Source organism: Rhinolophus sinicus, chromosome 2 (genome assembly GCF_057876585.1).
Source record: "Rhinolophus sinicus isolate RSI-liver-muscle chromosome 2, RSI-T2T, whole genome shotgun sequence".
Lineage (NCBI taxonomy): Eukaryota > Metazoa > Chordata > Mammalia > Chiroptera > Rhinolophidae > Rhinolophus > Rhinolophus sinicus.
In genome coordinates, this window is record NC_142502.1 from 75779859 (window position 1) to 75807250 (window position 27392).

At 37.6% G+C, this 27392-nt stretch overlaps 1 protein-coding gene across 1 annotated transcript in view; it reads left to right on the forward strand.

The window, feature by feature from the left end:
* COL9A1 (collagen type IX alpha 1 chain) overlaps positions 1 to 27392 on the forward strand; it is a 90784-nt gene that overhangs the window by 11764 nt on the left and 51628 nt on the right. The window contains exons 6-17 of the mRNA XM_088795633.1: positions 6660 to 6743; positions 8988 to 9062; positions 9403 to 9438; positions 9562 to 9624; positions 15804 to 15857; positions 16124 to 16159; positions 18058 to 18081; positions 18442 to 18495; positions 19831 to 19884; positions 20557 to 20589; positions 21319 to 21375; positions 22831 to 22884. Of these exons, the coding sequence (XP_088651759.1) occupies positions 6660 to 6743; positions 8988 to 9062; positions 9403 to 9438; positions 9562 to 9624; positions 15804 to 15857; positions 16124 to 16159; positions 18058 to 18081; positions 18442 to 18495; positions 19831 to 19884; positions 20557 to 20589; positions 21319 to 21375; positions 22831 to 22884 (624 nt within the window). The remainder of the gene's footprint in view (positions 1 to 6659; positions 6744 to 8987; positions 9063 to 9402; positions 9439 to 9561; positions 9625 to 15803; positions 15858 to 16123; positions 16160 to 18057; positions 18082 to 18441; positions 18496 to 19830; positions 19885 to 20556; positions 20590 to 21318; positions 21376 to 22830; positions 22885 to 27392) is intronic.

Sequence of the window (27392 nt, forward strand, 5' to 3'; positions counted from 1 at the left end):
ACACCTTCTCATCGTTCATAGTTATTTAGTGACCGCAGAGCATTTTATGTTTTTTGCCCAATGCATTGCTGTAATACATTGTTAGTTTGATTTTGAAGCAATAAATCCCATATTTTCTATTCTCCTTTGTTCCCATATTTTAGGATGGTGCTATTTATCCCACTGCAAAGCTCAGTTTCCTGGCAGCATATCATAAAAACATGTTATTTTATGACAGGTTCTTTATTGTTTGTTGTCAGCCTGATTGCCTGGGAGAGTTATTTGGTATAGCTCTATTAGAAAACAAAGTTGGCCTTTTTTTCCCCCTTCTCAGCAACGTACAGTAGGGGTTTGGGCTTATTTGATGGAGGATAAATGTTTATGTGGCTTTACAAATATATGATTCAAACCCTTTTTCTTTTTCCCTATGTATATTCCAAATAAAACAATGTGGAACATGATTAATCAGACAGATACAATGCTTTGCAAAGTATATTTCAAGTGTGTTGCTTTATGTTATCTTTGTTAAATTCAGAAGAAAATGTGAGAGCAAATAGAAAGAACCAACAAAATTGTTGATGGAGGAACTATCTGTCCTTTACTCCATAGAATTAAATCATACTAACCTCCAAATGTAAAAACAGTTTCATTAACGTTAACACAGGACAATCTGTTACGGGGTTGTGATTAATATTATTTCTGGTATTTAAGAAATATTCTAGAAAGTTATCTTTTTCATGATTTAAGAAATGCATAATATCTACTATGTATAATATCTGAACTTTAGAGTTTGCTTATGAAATTGTTTTTGATGAGTCCACCTTTTACAAACACTTTTTCATTTGGAAGTAATAAATACAAAAGAAATAGTAAGGTAATCTGAACATATCCATAAGTAATCTTTTTTATAACACTTTGGTGTGATTTGATTGGAATATTTTTGAACGCTGACTATCAAAACAATTTTTTGAAGATAAAACCTAGCCTGCTGCATTGTAGACGTATTGACAGCATCAGCTGGATTTTTCGACTAGGTGGCAATGAAAGGAGAAGAACACACAGAGACAGAGCTGCTAACCCAGTTATCCATAGTCCCTTCCCCCAAGCCATGGTAGGGGACTATGGGTAACTATAACAAAAACTAAACGACGGTCAAACTTGTTTTTAATGGAAATTGAATACACTAAAAAAATTTATTGGCCTCAGCTATGCCCTACTCTTGCAATTTAAAAAATATTAGTGCTATTAGTTTTTCTATTTCTATTAAAGTGTGCATGGGCTATGAACATAAAGAAATCTTTGTTATGTGGACTGGGAGGCTGTGAGACAAGAGATTAATTCAGTGTTTTTTTCCTTCTCTTTATATTAATCTCTGTATGGTTAGTTTCTTTGGTTACAATGTGGTGTCAATAGAATCATGGGCTTTCAGAGGTAGAGGAAACACTGAGGGCATCTAATCCAAACTTCTCAGTTTACACGTAAAGAAATTGAAAGCCAGACGGGACGGGTCTTGCCCCAACTGGTAATCAAATCAGAAGAAAACTAATAACCAGAAGACAAATAATACTATTTTTTCTTTACTACATTTCCTATCTATCTGTATATATTCATTCATTAACATTCAACAACTATTTATTAAATATCTGCTAAGTTCTAGACAGAAATTAAAGCTTGAATGGAGCTTGTATTTAGACTAGGGAGAGGAGAGGAACACAAATGGATAAATGAGTAAATGTGTCGTATGCCAGGTGGTCATAAATCCTACAGAGATAAATGAAGCAGGAAATTGGAGTTCCTGGAGAGAGGGGCCTCCCTAAGAAAAAAAATGGTAACAGAAACCTAAAGGAGTTGAGTGAATTAGCATGTGGATGTCTCCAGGAGGAGGATCCAAAGAAGAGAGAACATGGAGTGAAAAGAGACTGGTGTTGGTGTTGTCTGCTATGTTTAAGGACAGCGTGAAGACGAGTGTGGCTGGAATAAGACTGAGAGAAGTAGGCAAGGGGACTGGAGAGCAGGTAACATGACCAAGTGAGGATGCAGACATTGTCTTAGCATTTTGGATCTCATGCTGGGTGAGATGGGAAGCTATCAGATGATTTTGAATAGGTCAGCAACATGTTCTCATTTTTTAAAAGTATCTCTTTGGCTGCTGTTTTGACAATCTAGTGTAGAGGGGGAGAAGGACGGAACATTTAGGGGGGCCGTGAGAGGCTACTGCAATAATTCAAGTAGGGATGGTCTTAGTTTGGAAAGGGGTGATGGTGGTGAATGTTGTGCAAACTGGTCAGATCCTGATATATTTTAAGGGTAAAGCAAACAGGATTGAAGTATAAGAGAGAAAGAAGAAACAAGAATGACACCAATATTTTGGTGGGACTAACTGGAAAAATAGAGTTGCCATTTACTGAGATGGGAAAGACTATGGGAAGAACAGGAATCGGCAAGAATAGTAGGAATTAGTTTGGAACATCTAAGTTGATCACTATTAGACAGCCAAGTGAAGATGGTGAGCAGCCCTCCTCACATTTGACATGTTATATGGTCCCCTTGTTGATGACCTTAGCCATTTCACATATCACCTGCAGTAGTATTTGTTGTCAAAAGCATTTTATTTTTGACTAGCTACTGTCCTATATACTAAACATTTTTGTGTCTTCCATAGTATTGATATCAAAGCACATGGATAAAAAAAATGAATAAATTACTACATGCCAGGTCTGCTAACTCCAAGTCTCCTGCTCTCTCCTTTCACCATTCTGCTTCTGCCTTTGGTACAATTAAGATGATTGTCGCCTACTATATGTATATATTTAGTTAATATTTAGTGAGGTGACAATGGTTAGTAAAGTTACATAGATTTCAACTGTATAATTCTGTATTACATCATCTATATATTATACTGTGTGTTCACCACCCAGAGTCAGTTCTTCTTCCATCAACCTACTCATATTTAAGTACAATTTCTAGCACTTTGGAACTACATGGCCTAGTCTACATAGATTTGGGAAAATTTCTGATTTCAAGGCAGTTGAGAGTCTTCTGCTCAGCAACTAGGAAGCTTGACTTGGAGGAGGTCCCTCATGATGACAGAAACCAACATTTTGTCATACACTGAAAAGAAGAATGAGGTTTGAGAATTCAAGTATTTCTTTAAATATTTGTTGTGGCTGAGTAGACAAAAGCTTAATGAAATCTCCCTCTTTCTCTCTCTCTCTTTCTCTTAAATTATCTTTATAGGCTACTGGTTTTTAGGTATTTCATACTTGTAAAATTTAATCATAATTCAGTTTGCAAAAAATCAAGCCTTGTGTCTTTCCTATTAATATTGAGCCAAGTTTCATAGTTTGTCATTAGAATTATCTTTCAGGAGGAAAATTGGTTGTCTGCTCTAAGTTTTTGTTTAGTTCTTATGAAGAATTTAAATAACTTGTTTTATCTTTATCAACAAACCTAGCAAAATAACTAGAAATTACTAGTCCTATTAAAAGACTAGAGAGTTGGGGCCAAAATTGCTTGTTTTAATGTGTCGTCAGCTGGACACTATTCTAGCTTAGGGAATGGAATTATAGTTTCTTGAAGAAAAGAACTGGATAATGTCAATCGGGACAAATGTAAGGCATCTTCCACTCACACAACTCAGTTTTCCCTGAGACAAGGAGGAGATATTTTATGTTGAGAAGGACGGATTGTGCTAGGGCATTGTATGTTCTGTTTAACAGATTTTTTTTTTGTTGTTGTTTAAAAAAAAACCCTTTTTATTTCTCTACTTGTATTTTTCTCCAGTCTTACAATTTGTAAACTCCTTACAGGAGGAGAATATCTTTGGTTTCCTTAGTGGTTGGCTTATATTGGGACTTCAGCAATGTTTACCGAAAACTAAATTAAAATATTTGTCACATTATTATGTCAGTGCATATTTAAAGAAAATAATGATTCCAGGTATGAAAATGAGAAACATGTGCAAATCAGCATTTTAGATGTATAATGAAAGTGACTTTTACCAAGGAACTCTGCCAACCTTCCTTGAAAATAATTAACATGCAAATTGGAATTCATATTGCATGCCAAAAAATGGTTGTTGTATAGATGATTATTAGTGCATAGGTGGTGTTTATATGGATGCACAGATGTGTTCAGACACCTCTGATCTATGTTGCACCCTGAACAACTCAGCCTGTATTCACAGTGGAATTATATTTCATTCCCTCATTATCCTGTGCCACAATTGCATCTCATATATTTAAACAGGTGTAGCAAGTTATCCAGAGAGAATTACATTTTTGAGAAAACAGCTTAATGAATCACTTTGCATTTGCAATAAGTAACTTTAATGAACTATCTAAACAAAGAATATAGGTTTCCTGGTTAGCCATATAATTAATGTTTCTCAAGGTGATTAAGGAACGAACTATTTTTGAGAGTTAAAATATCACACATACAATCCAAGATTGGTTTGAGTTACCAGTTTACAAAGGACTTAGTGAATAAAACTATATGAGTTATCTCTCTTATTTTGAGAGTTAGGGAGTGGGGAGACATATTTTCTTACTCTGGTAATATTTTTTATCTGGTCATCGAGGAAAAAAATTATAAGTCTCTTTCCTATGTGATATTTTATTATACACATGAATACATAACTGCATATAGAAATAGCTGTCAGTTTTTGGATACTAGAAATTTTACTCTGGATATATTTCTATAACAAGCATGCAAATAGAGAAAGGTTTGAATTCTTATGGAAGTTTCTTCATCTAGTTCTGAAATTTTTTTAGCAGATATTGGAAAACAAGCTTACCAGGTTTTAATTTCTAGATAATGTCTATTTATTTTTAAAATTAATGTTCAATCACCAAATGCTTTGGTTACCTCCTTAGAAAATTATAACTCATTCTCTATTCTTTGGCGGGGGGCGGGGGGCTGAGAAGGAAAGTAGAGAAAGTCCTTATTTTGGAGTCAGGCACATTTGGAATGCTAGCTCTGCCTTTTACTAGTTGTATGTCCCAATGATTTAACCTTTCTTACTCACGTGTGATGTGCTTCAAAGAGTTGTTTGAGGCACTGCCAGGTATTTGGTATTTATTAAGGAAAAGGTTGTTTCATTCTTTCTTTTAGCTTCCTTTTAAAATTTCCACTGCAGTTTAGAACAAAACCAAAATAAAATCTCTCCCAAGCAAACAGGAGTATACAAATAAAAATAGTGTTTGATTAAAGTAATTTTCTTATCTGCAAGACATTGTGTGTTCTGGAAAGCAGTTCTTTTGTAGGATGTCAGTATACTATTGTTAAATAATTCACACCATGAAGACACAGATAATTTTCATACAATTCATAGATTAATTTCCATCCTAAAATATTTCTTGACTTAGCTGCTCACTTTCTTTTCATCCCACTTAACTACTTTTCCCAGACACCCACATTTTCTGAAGAAAAGGCATGGTAAGGTTGAGAGAAACAAGAACAATGTAGTTAGAGGAGAACTCTAGGACAGTTAGAATCACGGGAGAAGAGGTGTCAATGCAAGAATATGAAAGCTTAATGTCTTATTTTGCCCTTTTTATAAAACAGAAAACTTCCTTTTATTGAACTTTCCCTTCATTATAGGTAGAAGAGAAAGACTTCATCCTCTCCAATTTTGATTTTCCATCCAGTAACTTTAATTCTGGACATTTCTGTAACAATTGGAAAAAAATGTATCTAACTTAATTCTAGATCCAGCAGATCTAGAGTCCATTTGGCAGATGGGGTGGAGTGCAAATCACTATTGGATGAAAGAAAAGAGATAATGTTTAGATTTGGGACCTGGATATTTAAATGGACATTTGCATAATACCAGGAGAATCAACCTACCAAGAAATATGGATCTGATTTGAAATGCCTAGCAAGGAACTTTCTCTACTTAAGAGAGGCCAGCAAGCCATATGGTGGCAGGCTTCCTGTGGGATACATCTTTTTTTTTTCAACCCGTCACCTGAGGCTTTCAGATTCAGACCTGGCCACTCCTTCTTTCTCCTGTTCTCCCCACCACCACCCCGTTCCCCTCTTCTTTCTCTTAAAAACGTAAGAAATTGTCAGGACATATTTGGATTTCAAATATCTAAAATTTTATATCTCTTCAACCAATGGATAAGATTATACCATATTTAAATATTTTTTTATTATTTTCTTTGTCCCCTGACTCCTAGATTTCCCTCTCATTCCCACCATTTCTGGTCTTTGCTATTTCCATTTTAAGCTGTGACCACTCCATGGAGAATGACTTCTCTAGCATGCATCATTCCAGGCCCGGACTCTGACATTTATTGGCTTGTGACAGGACAGTTTCTTGTTCTCTCTGAGACTCATTTTAATAGAATCTACTTCTTGAGGTTGTGATGAGGATAGAAACACAAAGTCAGTGCCAATGATCTGTTTCCTGTCTAGCGCTATGTTGGAGCAATGCAGAGCTAAAGACATCTGCATCCAATGATCAGAGAAACTTGGGAAGGGCTTCCAGCCCATTTCCAGTGGAAATTTATATTCAAGGAACAACAAAAGTCCTGGTCCAGAGATCAACCAGTTCAAGTTAGTCTCCAATCACTTAGCAGTTGGAACACATTTACAAACTCATCTCTGTCTTAAATGACTTGCTCCTGTCCTCTAAAAGCACCTGAACTGACTGTCAGTCCGCTGTCTTTGTACAGTTTGAACTTCAATGGATGCTGATACATTGTGACCCACTGCGACCCAGCAGAGAAACTTGCCATGAGCTGCCACCCAGGATAACGGTGAGTCCCTTGACCACCTGCAAAGGCTACTTCCACGCAGCTGACTCTCCCCACCTTACCTCCACACTCTCTTTCTCCAAAAAGTCCAGGCTTTGCTGTACAGACCAGGTAGATATTAAGGAAGAACTTGTCCCACCAACATTCTGATGGGTAGAAACAAGCCCCGGGTGTCTTTGGTGGCTTACGACTCTCCCTACTTCCCCCTGAAACATTCCTCGACATCTACTCGCCACCCACGATGGCACACAGGCCACCAGAGGCGGCTCCGAGGACTGCGAGAGGCTGCCCTGGGGCGGGTGGGCGGAGGCAGAGTGGAGCGCTCAGGACGCAGGGAAAGGGTTAAGAGAGACTGTTGTCATTTTATCCGTTCTCCCGGCCCCGCAAGCTATCCTCCAATCCCCAGGACCCTCTCCAGGGCCATTCATAAACAAGAGGAACTTACGCCTCCTTGGCCGGGTACCTTTGCAACCACTACTCCTGGGGGCTCTTTTTGAGGGGAGTAAGTGCCGCTTCATGCGCTTAGCTGGTCCGGAAGCTTAGTGGGGCAGCAGGAGGCACAGTGGACCCCGGGGATTAGCAGAGGGCGGAGGGCATGGCCTGGACCGCGCGGGACCACGGAGCCCTAGGGCTGCGACTGCTGCTGTCAGGGCTCTGCTTGTCTGCGGCTCAAGTAAGTTGTGTGCGAGTTGGAGTTGGGGCGTGGGGGGAGCCTTCTTACTTTCTTCCCATCTTTTCTTCTCCAGCCCAGCCAGACCCCTGACCAGGTAAGCTAGGGCCGAGAAGTGTTTCCATTTCTCAAGAGCACACAGGGAAAGGTGGGGGCGCAGCCGTCTTGCGAGCTCCGGGAAAGGCACGGAGCATCCCCAGCGCAGTGGGGTGGCATGCTCTCTCCAGCCCGGAACGACTGCGGGAAATACCGTGGGAGTCCGGAGCCCTAGATGACCCTTCGGTCCAGGAGAGGGAGGCTCCTCCCTCCCCCCCTCACCGCCCCGGGCCCTAACACTGCAGGCTCAGGAGCTGAAGGCCACGGTGTCTCCAGAACGGGGCTTAATTTTCAGCCTAGTTCCTTCTTGCCTCTTCTCCCCCTTTCCTGGGCACAGTCAAAAGCAGGCCAGAGAAGGCAGGAATTAAGGCTATCGGTGCTAAGGTTCCCTGTCCCGCTCCTCCATACCGTGATGGCAGCACTAAAACATGCGTCCTTTTAGAGTTGCCCGCAGCTCAGGGATTGGAACCGGGCAGGCTTGGCTCCCATCAAAATTTCAGCAACTTCCCAAAGGCTCCGGCGTCTCCTCCCTCCCGAGCCGGAGAGGACACGGCGGGGGCGGTGAGCCCAGCCGAGGTTTGAGGTTTCACTTACAAAGACCCCATTGTAACCTGTCTGGTCATTGGAGTTTAGAAAAACAGTTTCCTTGATGAAAGAAGCTTTTTTTCTTTCTTTCTTTCCTTTTTTTTTTTTTTTTTTTTTTTTTTTAAATTCAGAAGGGGAGAAAAAAACCCACATTCCCCAAGCAACATGCTCACACCATTTCAGACGCCACCAGTCTTTCCAGCACTGTCAAAGCTTAGCTCTTAGCAAGCCATGAAAGGGTCAGAATGAAATTTAGTGTAGTTTTGAAGCAAGGTGCAAAGGACCTCACTGCAAGAAAGTGTCACTGAAGGTTAATCTGAAATGAGGCCAGGCTCTCGCTGGGTTTCAGGGCTCTTCTACCGCAGGGTTCCCCAATCGTTTCCTCAAGAGTATTCCCCCCAGCTATCTACTGGACATAGAAAGATTTACAAAAACGATACTGTAATCAATCTGATGTGGAGCACCTCCATTCTTAGCTGTTCCATTTTAGCCAAAACACTGACTTGCAATTACAGATTCAATCGAGGCATCGAATGACAACCGTTTTCATTATTGAACCCCTTTTAAAAAGAGGCCTCAGGCCTCCCTTCTTTCTTTATGACTCCCTTTTGGTTTAATGCACTCTGTAGCGGTGCGGTCCTGTGACCCCTCTCCCCACCTTGGGGACATAGATCCTGCTCTAACAGCACAGTTCAACCTCACTTGAAATACCGCAGCGCCGAAACAACCTGCGCTCACTTGGAAGTTTGATACACGTTTATTATAATGGGCTTCAAAAACCCAGCCTCCACAGGGAGTGTCTTTACAGGCTGGAGGTGGGGGCCTCAGGACATCGTGCCTAGTTTCTCCTTGTTGTCCAACGTGCTCCACTAACCCGTGTGTGCTGTTTTTGTCAGAGAGGTCCCCCGGGCGAGCAGGGTCCTCCCGGGCCTCCGGGTCCCCCTGGAGTTCCAGGCATCGATGGCATCGACGTAAGTTTCTCTTTCCAATACAGCCCCCTCTGTTCCTCCAGTCCTGCCTTTTCCTACCCTTTCCCCAGCGGCTCGGAGGTTTTGTTTTTCTTTTGAGAGAACCAGATGCCCCCACCCAAAGGCGGGATTGGACCGGGATTAGAGCTGGGATTTGGATCTTAAAAACCTGGGGATTTTCGGAGGGAGGAGGCAGGCGTGTCCTGTTGTCCCCGTTGGTCATGACACCTACCCTTTAGTCCCTACCCTGTCCCTGTCCCTGATCTGAATAGTGATTCTCCCCGTGGGGTCGCCAACGCCTCCCACTCATGTGCTGCTCTTGCCTTCTCTCCTGCCCCTCCAGGGTGACCGAGGGCCAAAGGGTCCCCCGGGACCTCCGGTAAGTTGATGAGCGCATTCGCACCCCACTTCTTTCCTTTATACGTGGTTTTCAGCCATGTGTGTCCAAAGAATCTCAACTTTGCACCTTTTCCTCTTCCTGCCTCACCCTTTCCCTGCTCAGGGTCCTGTTGGAGAACCGGGAAAGCCAGGAGCTCCGGGCAAGCCTGGCACGCCAGGTGCTGATGTGAGTAGGCCAGCGCTGCTGTGTGTGTGTGTGTGTGTGTGTGTGGGGGGGGGGGTTGAGGAGGAAGAAGGAAGGTAGAAAGAGGGGGAGGAAGGGAGAGACATAGAGATGAGCTAAAGGGGTGTTGGGGGGCGGTAGACTCCGCTGAAACAGGGCTGTGGCCCTGAATTTGCCTGGTGTGGGTGGCATGGAGGCAGCAGTTTTCTGCAAAGGAACCTGCAAATGTGGTGATAGGTATCTCCAGGCTCCCTGGGGACAGCAGGCAGCACTGGCATTTCCTCCTCTCAGAAAACAGTAATGGTACTGGCTTCCTGCCTCAGTCAGTCCACTCTGCTCTCCCGGTGAACTCTCAGGCCCACTTTGGGGCACCGGGGTGGGGGAATGCTGGGGGACTTTGGGGCACAGGGAATGCCAGGGGAGGAGGGATCCTACTGGCTTCTGCTGGGGTTTGGCAGCAAGTTGTCACTGCTCTTGTCCTCTCACTGGCACTCCCTGGATTCATTTAGAAAAAGAATCTGCAGGCAGGGAAAGGGGCAGAGTACTCCTAAATCCCAAGGAAGAGAAAACAGATGCCCTTGAGGGGAAGCCCTGAAGTGAGTGGGGCTGTCTGGGGGTGGCCTTGGGCAGGGACATGGTCAGCGCACATGGAATAGGAAATTCAAAACTAGTTTTCTCTCTTTCCATGGCATTTCCTTAGCTGGCATCACTGACAGAAATAAGCTGGCTAGGGGTGCTTGAAGACTGGGAACCAGCAACCAATTTCCCCAATTTCCCCATCTCCATACCCCCTGCCCCCATCTGGGGAAAGCTCAGATGCTGAGTTGTATGGTAAACCTAACACTAAATTATATTTCTTCAGAGTAAAATGACTTCAGGACTCTCAGCTTCTCCTCTCTCAATGCATTTGGCTATTTCTTGTTGAGGTCCCAGTATAGGCCAGTCCTTGACTTTGTCGTTGGGATACAAAGTGAAGTAAGATATGGCATCTGTTCTCAGAGGACAGATAGTAGTGTATCCAAGTCATCCTTCAACTTGCCACTTTACCTGGTTTCCCAAAACTAAAGACTTTTCTAAATCAAAGAAAGCACCTGAAAACCTTTTATTGTAATTTCCAAGAATTTTTGGCTAGAGTTTAAGATAGATCCTTCACTTTACAGGAAGAAAAATAGCTAGATTTCAGCATTTATTAAGAAGTGCTTTCATTATCAAAGTTATCATAATGGGGGTACTTGTTTATGCTACATATTATGCTTTAGGAGATAGACTTTGTTTTACATTTCAAAGTTTGAACTTTCCATGTATGCAAAGTGATGGTGTATGAGGCCTCCAAGGACTAGTATTTAGATAATACAAACTGAAATTATATAACTTGGCTCTCAAGCTCTTCTCGAAAACATGTGAATGACTTGGAAATGTCACAGAATTAAAAAATCTGATAAATAAAAGGCCACTAAATAAAACAGTAGCCCAATATATGTAGGATTTGTTTCTGTATTCCTTTGAAACTTGGACCTGACTTCTGTTTTGCATGAAAATTTATGATTAAATTATTATTGTTTATTATTATTTTTGTGGTGGTTGAAGCACATGAAGTCTTGTCTCACTATTGAGTTGCAATAATTTCAGAGAGAGGGCTCGAGTTATTTGTGCCTTAGTTTTATGATGCTTATGTAGTATGCTCAATAATTTTTTTTTACCATTTACTGTAAGATCATGAAGACAATGCCTGATTTTACTTTATATAGCAATTTCCCTACTTAAACAGAAATTTTGGGTGAACAGATGAAAGTATTTTAAAATCTTCCAAAGTACATGTACAATAACAATTACAAGTATTTTTTTTTTCTATGTCTATAGTGCAGAACAAACCAGATTTCCAAAGTTAAAAAATTTAAAAGAATAAGGCTTTTTACAGAACTTTGACCCTGGAAAGTCCTCAGGGACAAACTAATGAGAGCATTGACTCTGTCTCCGGGGATTGAGAAGGAAAACAAGACAAAAAGAAAAAGAGAAAGGAAGGAGAGAAAAAGTAACAAATCCATGTATGTGCCCATATTGTAGTCATTTCCTAAAACTAAGCAAAAAAATAGCTATACTAATTTGCATTTGTGTAGAACAACTTTTTTCTCAAGCACCTTTGCAAACATTATTTGCTTTAACATTACAACAACCTGGATAACAGGTTTGGCTAATATTATTCTCCACAGATTAGGAAACTGAATAATTATGAAGACAAGCAGTTTCCTTAGGGACCCAGAGTTATTCAGTGGCTAAGATAGTGAAGGAAACCAGATTTCTGGACTTTTAGATTCACTCTCTTTCTATATAGTTTTGCCCTATTCAGATACAAATGAGGTTCTTGAATAGATGAATAATCAGAGCAAATAGGGAAAAAAAGAATAAAAGTGAATTTTTACCATCTGAATTACCAACCAAGAAAAATGATATGGATAATTCAATGGATAATAAAAATAATTTATAATTGATATTTTGTAAATATTTATAGATATTTCTATGCTCATATTCACCAAATTTTTAAATGGGATTCACAAGATTCTAAACTGAAAAGTTTTCTTACTCCATCCTTGGATCAGTTTGACATTTTAAACAATCTTTTACCCTATATCAAGAATAGACATCGAGAATAATGAGATACTAGTAACTAAATCAGAGTTTGCTGTTTGTTTATCCCTGGAAATAAGGGAGCTAAGTAATTAAGAAAGCTTCGGTAATCTTTTCTGGAAATGTGAATGTGAGTGTAGTGGTAGGACCTTAAACCTCCAACCTCTTTGTCTTCTGCTCTTTGGTTCATTGCAAAGCTGTATTTTTTGGTAATGTTAACAAGTGGTTAACCAGATGATGTTTGGAAGAATCTGAAAGGAACATGGTTTAAAGGTAATTATCCTAAGTTAAGTGGATTTTTAACAGAAAAGGTAAAAGAGTCACGGCAGCTATGTTTGTAGACTTATGCCTTGAGTCTCACAAGCTGAGTCATTGGAATGTTGGAAGGAAATTATACTGAGGGCTGGTGTTCCCTGCCAAACAGCAGCATGAAAGTTCAGAACACAGCCAGCTTCAATATCATCGCATATAGAACTTTATCTTCATAAACATTCATATGAAAGCAATTCTTTCTGCCACCGGTACTATTTCCCTCTTTCATTTCTTTGATAAATAAGAATTATTGCAAATTGGAATTGTGTGTGTGAATGTGAATGTGGGGATATATATATATATATATATATATATATATATATATATATATACATATATAGATAGATAGATAGATATGTACATATATATAGATAGATAGATAGATAGATAGATAGATATAGATATATGCTTTCCTTTCTTGCTAAGACTTTAACTTCTTTCCCTATAGACATGTAAAATTAGACAAGTCAGAACTTGGTTATAACCTTGTACCCAAAGCACAACAGCATTATTATCATCAATAATATCAATATAGACGTTCTTATAGGCGCTATTTGCTGTGACATGCTCAGCAAGCTCTGTAAAACAGTATTTTATTTGTTCTTATAGCATCTGTCTAAGATAGGAAGAAGAAGAATTAGAATTATAATAGGAATTATAGTTAAACCATGCCACTTTTTATAGGAAACAGGTTAGAACATCCTTTGAACGTATACAACTATTATCACTGGCAGATGTTATATATTAATAATTAGGGTAGCGAGTTATTAAAGAATCATTCTGAAAGGTCAGTGTAAGTGGAAATAGTAAGGCATTGAAGAAATGTGAGGGGTCCATGAAGTACAGTGCCTGTGGTTAATATCTAGATTTTTTTTGTTTGTTTATTTGCAGAACCCTTTCTGAATGAGGTTGTAAGCTCCCAGAGAGAAGGGAACATGTCTTATACTTCATGTGAACTCTTCACAGCAGCTAGAACAGAGCTGACCATATAATAACAATGATAATAATAATAGCTAACATTTATTCAGGGCTCACTCTGCCAGGCATTGTCGTAAGCACTTTGTGTATAATATCCCATTTAATCTTCAAAATTGCCACATGAGGTCGATATTATTATTATTATAATACCCATTTTACAGATTAGGAAATTGAGGCACTATACAGTTAAGCAACTTGCCAAAGGTTGCACAGCTAAGTGGCAGAGCTGGGATTTGAACCAAAAGTGATATGGAGCGGACAAGTGTAATATCCCTCTACCTGACGGGCTAAACTATTCAGTAGTCATGAATTGAGTGTGTGTTAGTTGCTAGGAGCAATGTGCAAAGACTGAATGGACATGCAGTCCAGTCCTTGTCCTCATGGAGTTTATACTGATCTACATAGCTATTGCATAACAGAGTTCATCGTAACATCTGACACCAGAATGTATTTTCAATTTAATTCAAAGACCTTCCTAGGGATAGAAATACTTTATCATATCCTATGGAAAATACTAAATAAAAAGTGACCTGAAAGCAGCCTCCAGGTTATCCAATCATTTCCTTGGTTCTGCTTTAATATTAGGCACTGGAATTCTACCACACATAGTAGCTACTGTCCTCCACTCTTGTCAGTGTTTCCAGTCACAGATTGAAGATAGTTGGGTGGGCTGCGTGTGTGGGAATTGACCAGGATTGGTCTTGGAGGACATAATCCCCATGAAGTGGGTATTTGAGATTCCATTAGTCAAACATGCCCTGAGGTTTACAAAATCTATGTGCCAGATGTGCTTCCAGAGAGTGCTCCTGGATGTATAGTTTGTTTGCTGAAATGCAAAAGCGAATGTTTCATTACTATGGGTGTTCAGCATCTAAGATGTTGGGGCTTACTCCCAAATTACAGTGTCGTAATTAGACTAGGTTGATTGAAAATCAAGACAGTCTGTCAAAAATTCTTTTGTGTGTTTTTAATAACTTTCACTTTTGGTAAATTTCCAGTAATTAACATTTTCAACTCATTTTTTTTTTCTGCTTCCTTTGATTCATTCTGTGGAGGTATGAGAGAAATTAATTGATGTAGAGAAATGTAAATATGGTGGCCAGTGAACTAGATTTCTATACAAATTATAAGAAAGCATTTTATTGATAGTTATGCAGACTATGACAGATAAAATATAGGTTTTGGTGATCCACTTTTAAATAGGGTTTTTATATTTTCAAGGAATCCCTCCCTCGATTAATATCATTTGAGTCTTTTCCAAAATCTTGATAATAGATAGGTTTTATGAAATATTTACATATGCATGCATATATGTATATGTACATATATAAAGATACACATAAACATGTTTATCTTTAGCAAGGTATAATTTCAATATTACCTTATAAATGAAAACATCTAAAAGTGTCAGAGTAAATAAAAAATTAAAAATATAAAAATGCCTCTTCACCAAAATGGAAATCCAGGTATTGACATAGTATTATCAGCTTTAATATCTATTTTATATCGAAAATGATTATAAAATAAGAACTGGTAGGGAAAAATGAGAATGTTTGAGAGATACACTTTAATATTAAATATGATTGCTATAAGTATGTTTTATAGTAACTGGCTTAAATTCTATATATGGAGTGGCACACATGAAAATATATACTTAATTATAGATATTTTTACAAAGGAAGATAATGTAAAAACATGCATGCTCTCAAATGTTTCAACTTTAAAAGTTAATGTTCTTAGATAAGCAATTGTCATTGGTAGAAGATGGCTAGAGGGCTTTAGGTGGCTGTAAATCAATAATGAGATTGATTATTTTTAATTCCTCATGAAGAAACATTTTATTAACTCTCGAAACATTATTAGAGAGTCAGAGAGAAATATAGTATTTTTATTTTATAAATGAAGTAAAGGAGGTTCATAAATATGAGTAAATGGCAGAGCCATGACCTGTTGTCCCATTAGATTTAGCTATTAGAACACTGTAATTGTTATATTGCATTTTTTCAAAGCAATGTCAAAAATACTATATTATCCAACCTTGTGATAAACAATGCAGTTAGCAGGAAGTTAAGAATATGATAAAATTTATAGAAAGTAACTGATGACATGTTAAGCATTACTTTTGAGTAAGAGTATAGAAAGCTATTTATAAATATTTCCAACATACATAGGTAACCATCTTGTACATAATTAATACATAAAATGAAATTACCCACTTAGTAGTTTGCCTAAGGATGCTATAATAGTTCTAACATCTTATATGTTAGGGATTAACTGGACCTGATGGATCCCCTGGCTCTGTTGGACCAAGAGGACTAAAAGTAAGTTATTCCTCTGGTTTTAATTACTCGTATTAATTAAATGACGAAGTATATTTTTGTCATAGTGTTTGCAAATCAACTAACAGATTAGTTGTGAAGTAGCTGAAATACACTGTCCAACTAAAATTGTGTTTTAGTTGATTTAAATTAAAAACACGAAGGTGGAGTTTTTTAATGATTTGAATATTTATGCAGTTTGCATATTTACCTATTTATTCTAAAAAAAAGCTAAATTTTATTCTAAATAAAGCTATTTTTATTTTTAGGGAGAACCTGGTGTGCCGGGATCTCGTGGATTTCCAGTAAGTGAATGTCAAGGGATAGAATTGAAAATACCCTATCTTTGGGTAAAATTCTGCCTTTGTGAAATTCTAAATGAAGTTTTCTACATAATATATATCACTAAGAAGTTTATAACTTATCTGGTGCAAGCATTCTATGAGCAGAAAAATTTTAGAGAAACTTGAATGTACAGTATGAAAAAAACATGTCTGTTTGCAGATGGTATTTCCCAATAGACAACGCCCCTTCCACCCCCACTGAGAGAAAACATTTCTTGCATAACAACAGCAAATTGAAGTATTCAGTGTTTAGCCCATGGCATTATACCACTTTCTTCACGACTGGTTTTATCCCTAATGAAATATCACCCATCAGATACTATCACCTGCCTGGTTCCCTGGCCAGTCTTTTCCTACATTGCACAATCTGGCAGATTTGTTATTTCTGTGTATAAGAGAACTAGGTTCTCAGGCTGCTTTTCCTTTCTATTTTGCTCTTCATTCCCCCCCCCCCCTTTTTTTTTTCATTAATCTGTATTTTTCCTCCTTGTTTTCTAGTTGTACTCTTTTCTTTGCTGTATTTCAGTGACTATCAACTTTTCCATTAAAGCCTGTTTTCAGAAGTGAATAGCTTGCTGCCCTTTCTCTCACATTTTTCAACTCAGAGCTCAACGTCTTATAGAGATGCCTTTAAAAAAACTCAGTGACATTTCTCAAACTGCTAATCTCTGATAATGAAATAACATTGACGACTTTGGTATTTTCAAGCATAACACTTATTTCCAAAATTGATCCACATATTAAAATGTTCAAGTAATTTTTCAAAGAATGCCTTGAAAAAGTCTCACCATTAAAACACATTATTTATGTGAAATCATTGCTTGTTTTGGCTGCCTATATAATTAGAAATAATAATATAATTATCAGAGGGTATACATTGATTCCACTGGATGCTTCACATATGAATATTTTAGAAAAGAAAGTCTGGAATGATAGCTAACATGAAAATTGTGTCAGATATAGCTGTGAATAAAAGCTATTCAAACCAATGTAAGTAAGAAAAGAGTAATGAGGAACTCCAAGGGGGAAACTGAACATTGAAAGAAAAGAGAGAGAATAAGGGATTGTAGGCAGTTGATGTTCAGTTTTATTAAGTTCAACAAGCCTACAGTTAGGGTTTATTATATATTAGGTCCTATGCTGGGAATTCAGGCTGGGTGGATGAATGTGATGTGGTTTCAATCCTTAATTATACAGAGTTTGGTGTTGCTAAAAAGATATAAAGTATAAAGGGGAGAAAGATGGAATGACTAGCTTTAAAATCAAATTCAGCATATTAAATTAGGATCCCATCATAGGTCATTTCAGGAATGACACCATTTTATTTTTAATGTCTACTGGATTTGGTGTCTGGAAATATAGCCCTACTTGGCAAAGAGGGTATGTTTCGGACTCCTTTTCCTCCCCTGCCTCTCGGTGCTGAGTATTTGTTTAGAGAAACATCCAAACATCTTGTTATAAATTGTCAAGCAGTTACTGTTTTGCTTTTAGTGTAGGTGTCTTATAAAAATGAAAAACTCTTTATTTAAACTGTCAGGTTGTGATATGCCTATTCGTGAGTGATGGTAAGTTTTTCTGAGGGCAAGCATGGAAGACTTATTTACTTTGATTTTCTTTAAAAAAAAGTTTGGAAAAAATATTACTGGTTAGCTTAGACATGAAAGGAATGTTTGAGGAACTGACACAAGCTTCTGCTTCCTGTAGAGGGAGAGCCTTGTTTGCTTTTGTTTATCCAGTGCTTGTTTTAGGATGAGCATCAGATACTTATTTACTTTAATTTTGAATTGAGTTAGGCCTGTGTCTGTATTTATACTAAATATAAATCACATACCATAATAATTTTTATTTTCATCTTTTAGGGCCGTGGAATTCCTGGACCTCCTGTGAGTGTCATCTGTTGGCTTATTTTTACATAATCTACAAAATGACCTAGTTCTCGTATCCCAAGCTTTCTCTCCAACTAACACTCTATCTAGTGATGTTTATAGTGTTCTACCAAATGATCTTAGGTGGCTCCTAAGACAGCACTTGTATTGTGCCAAACAAAATATTTTATTAATGTAAGAAATTTCTGGTCTATTTTAAGAAATTAAAATTGGTTCAAATGAGATATTGTCTCACTGGAAACCAAAGCTAGCACAGATACATAATTTCAAGTCAGTTGTTTATCATATTGGGTATCATTTGTGAAAGATTGTAAAACATTCATGAATCACCATATCCCTTTAATGTGTTGACTTCAGGGTCCTCCTGGGTCGGCAGGTCTCCCTGGAGAGCTTGGCCGTGTTGGACCAATTGTGAGTATCACAGCATCTTTTGGTAGACATTTGCTGATTTAAAAGACAATGTTATTAGGGAAGGCAAATTGCCCTAACTGTATGTTTTCCCCTGCAAATCCAAAAAATGGCCTATGAATGTTATTTTAGTTCATAATATTGATGGGCACCAGGGATAATAATGCTACCTTGTTTTTGTAGAGTGATTTTAATTTTTCCCAAAGTTTTCAGCTAAAATTTTCTTCCCAACTTCCAGAATTACTGATCAAGTCATGAAGTGTCACCTCCATTATACAGACTCAGCCAGGATTGGGGTCCAGTGACTTTTGTGTTAGACTCTATGCATGAAATGAAAAGTGAATAGTCTAAATCATTTATAAATATATTTATGTTAGGATCATTATAATTGAACCAACAGAATTTAACTTTAGGCAATAAAGAGCTGAACTTTATAGAAGGAACTGCTGATAATAAGTGCTTGATGTTAATATTCAATAAATATTTCAAAAATGTTGAAGTAGTGATGTTATGTGAAAGACAGATAATTATAAATTCATTGAGAATAGGAGCCACGTATTATATACCGTTGTTGCTTCCTATATATGCTTACTGTTTGACAAATTTATTTACTGAACAAATGAATGAATATGAAATGATTGTAAAGTTAAATTAAACCTAAGATGCTTTTGACTTCTTATGGTAAAACATTAAGAAGGAAAACACATGCCAGGAGTAAGCTCTGGATATTAAGACTAATTGGAATCCGTTTTCAATTGAGTGGCTTACTTGAATTTAGCCATCTTTGATCTTTTGTCCATTTGCAAGAGACTGCAGTGACAGACCAAGTGATAGCTTGTGGGGACTAGAACAACGGAGAGTCTGGCATTGCAGAGGTTAACCTTCCATTTCACAGCTTCAGGCTCCGTGTAAGCCTTCTTTTGCTACCAATAGGGGAATGGCATTAGCAGTATTGACTGTTCAGCTCCTCTGTAAATCAACTAGAAAAATATGTCATGTTTCTGGTTTGTTTTTAGGATAGACAAAGTTATCATTCCATAGAGAATTGGCTTAGTTTTTCCCCACAAGTCTCTCTCTGCCTTGTTTTATTAGTTTGGTGAGACTGGAACCCCTTTATTCTTCTGGTTTTGTGGAGCTAATTAGATTATGGGCCACTCATTGATTTTGGTGGCAAGTCTATGCATGGTTGAGCTCTGTAAGGATTTCTAGTAATATCATTCTAATATAGGGGAATGCCTTGAAAAAGTCCCACTTACCATTAAAGTCCCTCTCACCAGTTTTGTGCACTGTGTTTTGACGTGTTTATAACCAATGTGTCACAATTTTCAAATAATTTAGGGTGACCCTGGGAGAAGAGGACCACCTGGCCCTCCTGGCCCCCCGGGACCCAGTGTAAGTTATTTGCAGCTTGAATTTCTCTGTGTCCGGAGAGTCAGGGTTAAAGAAATGCAAGAACCAAAAAAAAAAAAAAAAAAAAAAAAAAAGGAAATATCTGTTAATTGATTCATCCTAAAATTCTAAAATAGCCACCTTTTTTTTTTTTGCACCCATTCAGAGCATGGGTCTTTTTAGGCCAGAAAAGTAGAGGAATCACAATAACTTAAAAGGTGGTTTTCATGGGGAATGGCTACTCATTATTTTGTCTTTTGATGCTTATGATTTCTCAAATGCTTAAAATTTGGATGTATGAAAGGAACATTTTCAAATGAACTAGTTTTTACAAAGGATTTACATAGTAAGCAATTTAAAAAAATAGGAGTTTAAGTAGGAGATAATTTATATTTTGAATTTATGATTCAGAGTTCCCCATATTTTCTGTTCTGTCTCTCATTTCATCTCCCTTCAATCCCCTGACAGAATCTACTGCAATTCAGGGTTCTCTAAAAGAAACACAGCCATGAGCCAAGCTTTAAGAATATTAGCATATTATATGTGGCTCTTTGTACCTTATACTTTATTGAACAAGTACATTTATATTTTTTCCCAATGAACATTCTATTATAAGACGATTTGAATTAAATATTTAGCGATATTCTTCTTAACTTTAATATTTTCTTACTTTAGGGAACAATTGGCTTTCAGGATGGAGATCCATTGGTAAGATGCGTTCCTTTGAACAAAATACAGTTTTAAGTCAAAGACCACGTAATATTCAGAAAAATTTTCTTTAAAATTATGTTGCTGGAAGATGTTGTATATTTGTCTTTTACTTTACTCAGATTGCAGAGCAAACTAGTAAACTTGTAGCTTATATACATTCAGACTCTGTTTTTCATTATAGAAATATCTTTGTTTTTCCATAATCATTTTAGTTTATGACAAGGGCATGTTTTTCTACCAGAGCCCCCCAATTTTAAAAAGTAAAAATAAAATAATTCACTCTGAGACTTGTTTTACTTCTAGACTAATAGTCAAATGATGTTGGTAAACTGCACTAAATGCCATTTTGGCCCATTTGATGAGGCAATGTGAACCTCAGGGTAGAGTTAGTCCCTGGAAGGGAGGTAAGGGGAAAGGACCAGGTCGTGGTATAATGGGTTATCTGGAAATGTTTTATTTCTTTAATAAATTACATCTAAAATAACTATGGCAAAATAATAACATTTCTTAAATCTGGATGGTGGCTATGTGGGGAAAGGGTTTTTTATATTCTGTATTTTCTATTTAAAATGAAATAAAAAAAGGAAAGGGTTGTTCTCGGTTATTGAATGAATATAATTGCATTGGGGTGCTATAGCTGGAATCCCCCCCCCCCAAAAAATACCATTTTGTCATAAAGTGGAGACCTTAGTTTATGCACTTTCTGTCTCTCTTGGTCTTTGGCAGTGTCCCAATGCCTGTCCACCAGGTCGCTCAGGATATCCAGGCATACCAGGCTTGAGGGTAAGAGAATAATTTCAGAATTTTATTTTCAAGAGTGTTATCTGTAGAAAACACAGAACCTTTTCTTTATGCATTAGCCTTCCTGGTGCAGAGACCCCACTTGATGGATTAGGCAAGTCTGTATTGGCTTATTCTGTGGCTTAGTCTGTGGTCCTTATCTGTCCTAGAAATTCCTGCTGGTGCCCCTGACAGGTCTTCCTACTGAGACACAAATGTTTGCTTACACAGTACTTTTGTTGTTCAGGAAAGAAATACCAATAAAATATATTGGATTGAGAGACTTTAGTCACCAAATTAAAGTTCGGATGTTTGCTTCCTATGAAGGGGGCGGGGGGGTTGTGCACGTACTGTATTTGAACCTGTCCTAGTGTTTTTTTTTGTTTTTGTTTTTTAATGGAGAAACTGTGTAAAATAGGGAAGAAAAACGACTTTCCAAAAACATTTTTTTCTCTCACTCTGACATAATTACTTTAAATTTCCCATAAAAATGAAAAAATAAATACCATATGCTGAAGTTAAATGGCTTTCTCTCTCTAGTCTATGAATCTAAAGTGATTTTGAAAAATTCCAGACCAATGGAGTTCTGCTGTGATCTAAAAAGCCCCAAGGCACTGGTTTTCCAATTATGGTTTTCTCTCAGTTTAGTTTAGTGGATTCCCACAACTGCAGAAGATTTGGGCCTGGATTGGTGTCTTGTTTTTCACAAAGATTTTCACTCTTGGAACAAGAGAGGCTCTGAGAGTGAAAGCTCTGATAGACTTGATTTTGGAATGTTCATTTCATATTTGCCACATGTTATTGTCCAAAGCACACATACGCTTAGAACAGGTATACTGACAAGAAAAGATAGGGATATTTTCTCATGCTATGCAGCCTTCACTGACTGCTCTTTAGAGATTTCTGTTTGCACTTAAGATTGTGTACAAGAAGAGGCAGAAAGCTGTACATCTGCATAAGTCCCTTCTTCCACCTCCAGGAAGGAGGTGGGTATAGAGAGGGCAGAAGGGTTTTCAGAGCCCTTCAGAGAGCTCCAGAGAGCAGGGGATAGCCAGTTGAGTTGGGTCAGGGATGTCACCTCCAGAAAATAAGTTATTGGAAGAGACTTAAAGCTCTTAACCCAACTGTGAGAGGAAGTTTGGGATGGAGGGATCTAGGGACCAGTAGGCAGTGCATCATGTTGCTAAACCAGGTAATGGAGCTTTTGCTATTCTAGAACAGTGTTTTTCTATGAACTAAAACTGATATTTACCATATATAGCAGTAATGTAACACACATGGCGTTATTAAGGTCACTTAGGGTAGTCACATAACCTTTTCCTTAGCAGCACATTGACACAGATTTGGGGCAGCAAGATCACTTTCGGAATCTTCTGACCACTTTCTGTGTCAAACCCAATACAACTGTTTTTTATTTATTTGTCTATTTATTTATTTATTTATTTTTGCATTTATTAGGGTCATAAAGGGCCTAAAGGAGAAATTGGTGAACCTGGAAGACAAGGTCACAAGGTAAGGAAAATGAGTATTTAGTGGGTATATTGTGATTAGGAGGTAGTGATCATTTTTACTGTAAGGAATTATAAGGAATAATATAGCATGATATTTTACCCTCCCTTTTCAAATGATGATTGAAAAATTCTCTGTAGATGCATCAATAGTCTGGCTAAGCATAATATTCTAATGTTGTTCAATTACAAAAAACAAAGAAAGCACCATACATTTCCCTTTTTTTCTGTATTGCTACCTTTTGCTTTCCTTTTCAAATCAATCACATTCAGCTTTTTTCCTTGATGTTTTTGACAATCAAATGTTATTCAGCTAGCGTTTTCATGGCACTACACAAAATTTTATGACAACTATAAAATTGTATGACAAGTGTTGCTGAGACTAGCAAACAGAGAAGTTGGTAACTGGCTGATAGCTTCTGGTATTAAGTTCTGAAATAATTTAGCGATTTCTGATCTTATTTCAATATAACTTAGATTTTGACTAATCTGGAAGTTAGCAATAGGAGTTATGCTATTGTCTGGATACAAACATGGAATCCATAGCACAGGCTGCATTGGGGCTGGCATGCCCTGTGGAAAAACCAAGGCTGAAATTTAAAACAAAGTGGCTTACTTTTCCTTTTTCATCCACTAGTATAAATCTTATTTAAGTGTCTAAGAATTTGACTTCCTGTATAGTATAATTTTTGTCTCTGTTACTTCTATATTTTCCAAGATCAAACTGTTCTTATTAATGCAGGTCCTCTGGACTTTGTTGACTATGTTTTTCTGTACCTTTATTGAGTAGTGGCAGAAGATTAGTCTTTTTCTTTGGATGTTTAGAGCTGGAGAGGCAATTTATTAATATATTCAAGCATTAATATACTTGAACTCCTTAGTAAAAATCAGACTGCTGAACAACCTCAGGTAATCAGGATAAATAAGCCAATTTTCTGTACCTTATTACAGTTGGAACATTTATTTTAGAAGGTTTTTTTTTTTTATTAGTTAGGTTCTGAATAATTAAGGCATTTTATTTATCTGGAATATAACAGCTGGGTTCTTCAGTTGTAATTGGAGAAAACAGAAAAAAAATTGAGTACTTTGGAAATATTTCTGCATGCCCATTCTTCTGCTGAATCTTAAAATTCATAATTTGAAAAATTCAACAAATATTTATTAAGTACCTTTTATGCGCTACTGTTTAAGTACTAGGGGTGCAAAAAAAAAAAAATATATATATATACATATATACATATATGTCCAATTACAGGTTACTGACTAAATTAAATATGGTATATCCATATAATAGGATATTATTTAACCATAAAAATAAGTGTGTAAGAATATTAAATTACACTAAAAGATATTTGTGAGGTAATACCCATGGTAAAGCAGATACAGACTTCTGTTATTTTTATGCTATGCATCCTTTCCTTCTTCTTTTGATGACTCCTTTTATCTGGGGAACTTCTACTCCCCCATCCCATGGGATTTGGGGATAGAGCTGTCAATCAGAGTATCTCTCCATTCTCCCCAGGAAACCAGTAGTTATGATACCTATACAAGTTAATTAGCTGGACTCTCAAATTTGGTTTGGTCTTCAATGAGGAACCTGCAAATTGTTTTGGTGTGTGAGATAATTGGCCACAATTTTCATTTGAAATTGTTGAAAATTCTTTTAATTTATTTTGCATGTTTGTGTCACTTAAAACTTGCAATGGTGTTTTTAAAAATTGACATATGAAAAGAGTATGACAATAGCTCATTGAATAATTAACTTTGAAAGGGCTAATAGATGAACTGAACTGTGAAACTGAAAGCAGAATGATGAAGACTTAAGAGTAGCGGTCTGAAGTTTGCACTTAGGTTCACAATTCTGCTTTGAATTTACTCAATAAATTATTTTAAAAAGATTTTTAAAATCGTTTATGAATATAGGAATAAGTAGTCAAAATATTTCAGTAAAATGATAATAAATTACTACTTCTAAATTTGTCACTTAAGTTTGTGATTATTGATTAGTTGTGTGCTATTCATCTGCTGGTGAAATATTTAAATCAACTACATTACTCAAAGGTTTATAAAAACTATGAGAAAATATCCAAAGCCTGCAAATGAACACTTAGAGTGGACATATCAATCACTATTGTTTTTGTAGGTAGGTAGAGAAATATAAGTAGTATTTTATTATACACATCTGTTGATTATTTGCTATGAGCTAACTAATTTACAGGCTTTCCCACTGGGACTGCCTCTGCCCACTGTCAATCCTATGTTCTTATAGAAAATAATCTGAACATAATTATGAGACTAAAACCAGTATGTAAGATTTTATAATTAATACAAAGATCAAGTATAAATGACTTAGGTATGACCTAGTTCTTTGCATCATATGCTCAAGTGCTCTATATTAGTACTGCTGTTAAATTTTATGTATCTCTGTGTGTGTTTGAGTGTGTGTGTGTGTGTGTGTGTGTGTGTGTGTATGAAAATCTCCAAAAATAAGGTATAGTCTGTGGCAAGAATATCATGAATCAAAGCATGTACTAAGCAATAGAAATGGATCTTCTGTGATTTTATTTACATAATATTAAAAATAAAGAGTTTTTCTCATGATTAATTTCACAATTTAAGATAGATATCTATTATCACAGAAATGCAGGGAAGTATATCTATTGTAAAAAGTAAAACTTGTCAGAGAGAAAATAACTTCTCTTTCAGAGTTAATAAAATAATCTTTCTGTAAGAAGCAGCAGTTGGATTTCCTTATGGAATATATTAACATTTAAAAGTGCATGAGAGGTTATAGAATTAATATGAAAAAGTCAAAACAATAATTAGTTAGAAAATAATGGAAATATATTCCATTGGCAATAGTTATGAAATAGTCAAAATACTTTGGAACAAATTTAAGAAATATTTAAGACTAATATGAAGAAAAGAACAAAACTTTACTGATATAATAGAAAGAAAAAAATTGATTCAATAGGAAGGTAAACTGAATTACAAGATAGAAAGACTCAATATTGTAGAGATTCTAATTCTCTACATATTAATCTATTAATTTAATGTAGTCCTGATACAAAGCAAGTAGTATTTTTGTGACGATCTATCCAACAATTCTCAAGTTCATCTAGAAAACACTTAGGAAAACTGAAAAATAAGAGTAACTATAAATGAAAATAAAGGTAAAGGAATTCTACCTGAGAATAATATATTATAAAATTGCAATAATTAAAACGTTGTGGTATTGGGAAGGTGATCCAAAATGGTGGAGTAGATAAATGCTATGCTTGCCTCATCCCAAGAACACATCAAAATTACAACTAAATTGTAAAACAGTCAACCTGGAAAACCATCTGAAGTCTAGCTGAACAGAAGTTTTATAATTAAGAATATAAAGAAGCCATGTAGAGACTGGTAGGAGGGGCAGAGATGAGAAACAAGCTGCTCCCACACCCACGTGTGGCAGTTGAAAATCAGGAGAAATATCTTGGCCACAGAGTTTTCCCATGAAGGAACAGGGGACCCCAGCCCCCCACACCAGGCTCCCCAGTTTGGAATACTGGTGCAGGGAAGAGGAGCCCCCCCACCTTCTGGCTGTAAAAAACAGTGGGGATTCCGACCATTCAGGTGGGATGGAAGGCTGTTGGAAACCTGGGCATCCTCATAAAGGGACCGTGAAGGCACACACCCTGGGCTCCTGCGGAGGTACGGTGACTCAGGGGGCATAGGAGACATATGGTGAGAGACTGAGGTGTGTAAATTCAGGGCGAAGACTGGACGGGGGCCCTGTGTGGTGCCCTCCTCCTGTGCAGTCACAGGTGGACACCATCTTTCCTGTGTTGAGCCCATCCCCACAGGCCAAATCAGAATCTTATTGGTCTGGTGAGCTGCTCCATCCTGCTGACTCACTGAGACCCAGCCACAGTCAATTCCTTACTTCTGGAGGCTTTATCAGTGGCTGAACCTTTCTGGAGTGTCCTGGATTTTTGTGGAACTACCCTAGACTGGGTACTGGTGGCAGCTGTCCTCAGTTTGCAGCGTGACCTTTCCCATGCACCTCTAGGTACAGCATAGGCAGTGACCAACTGTGGATTGTTTTGTAGCTCCTACTAGGTACTTCCCGGCTAGGCACAGGTAATGGCTGACCTGGACTTACACCAGAGCCCCTCCCAGAGAGGCCCCAGAACCAACATACCTGGAGATTGGTTTCAGACCACCAATTAGCAGAGCACCACCCAATTAGCCCCATAAAGGGTGGTCTCAACAGGCACCAGAGCCTGCTGGGGCAAATCGTGTTCCATGAGATAACCCCCCATAGAGTGGCCCATAAAATGTGGACGTGGCCAAACCTCACAGCTAGTCAGCCTGAAGATCAACACCACATATGACATGCCAACAGCAATCAAGGCTCAACAGGAAGGCACCCACAACCCACACAAGAGACGCTCCTGGAGCATCTGGTGAGGTGACCGGGGAAACTGTGCCACTGTGCCCCACAGGTCACCTACTACATAAGGCCAC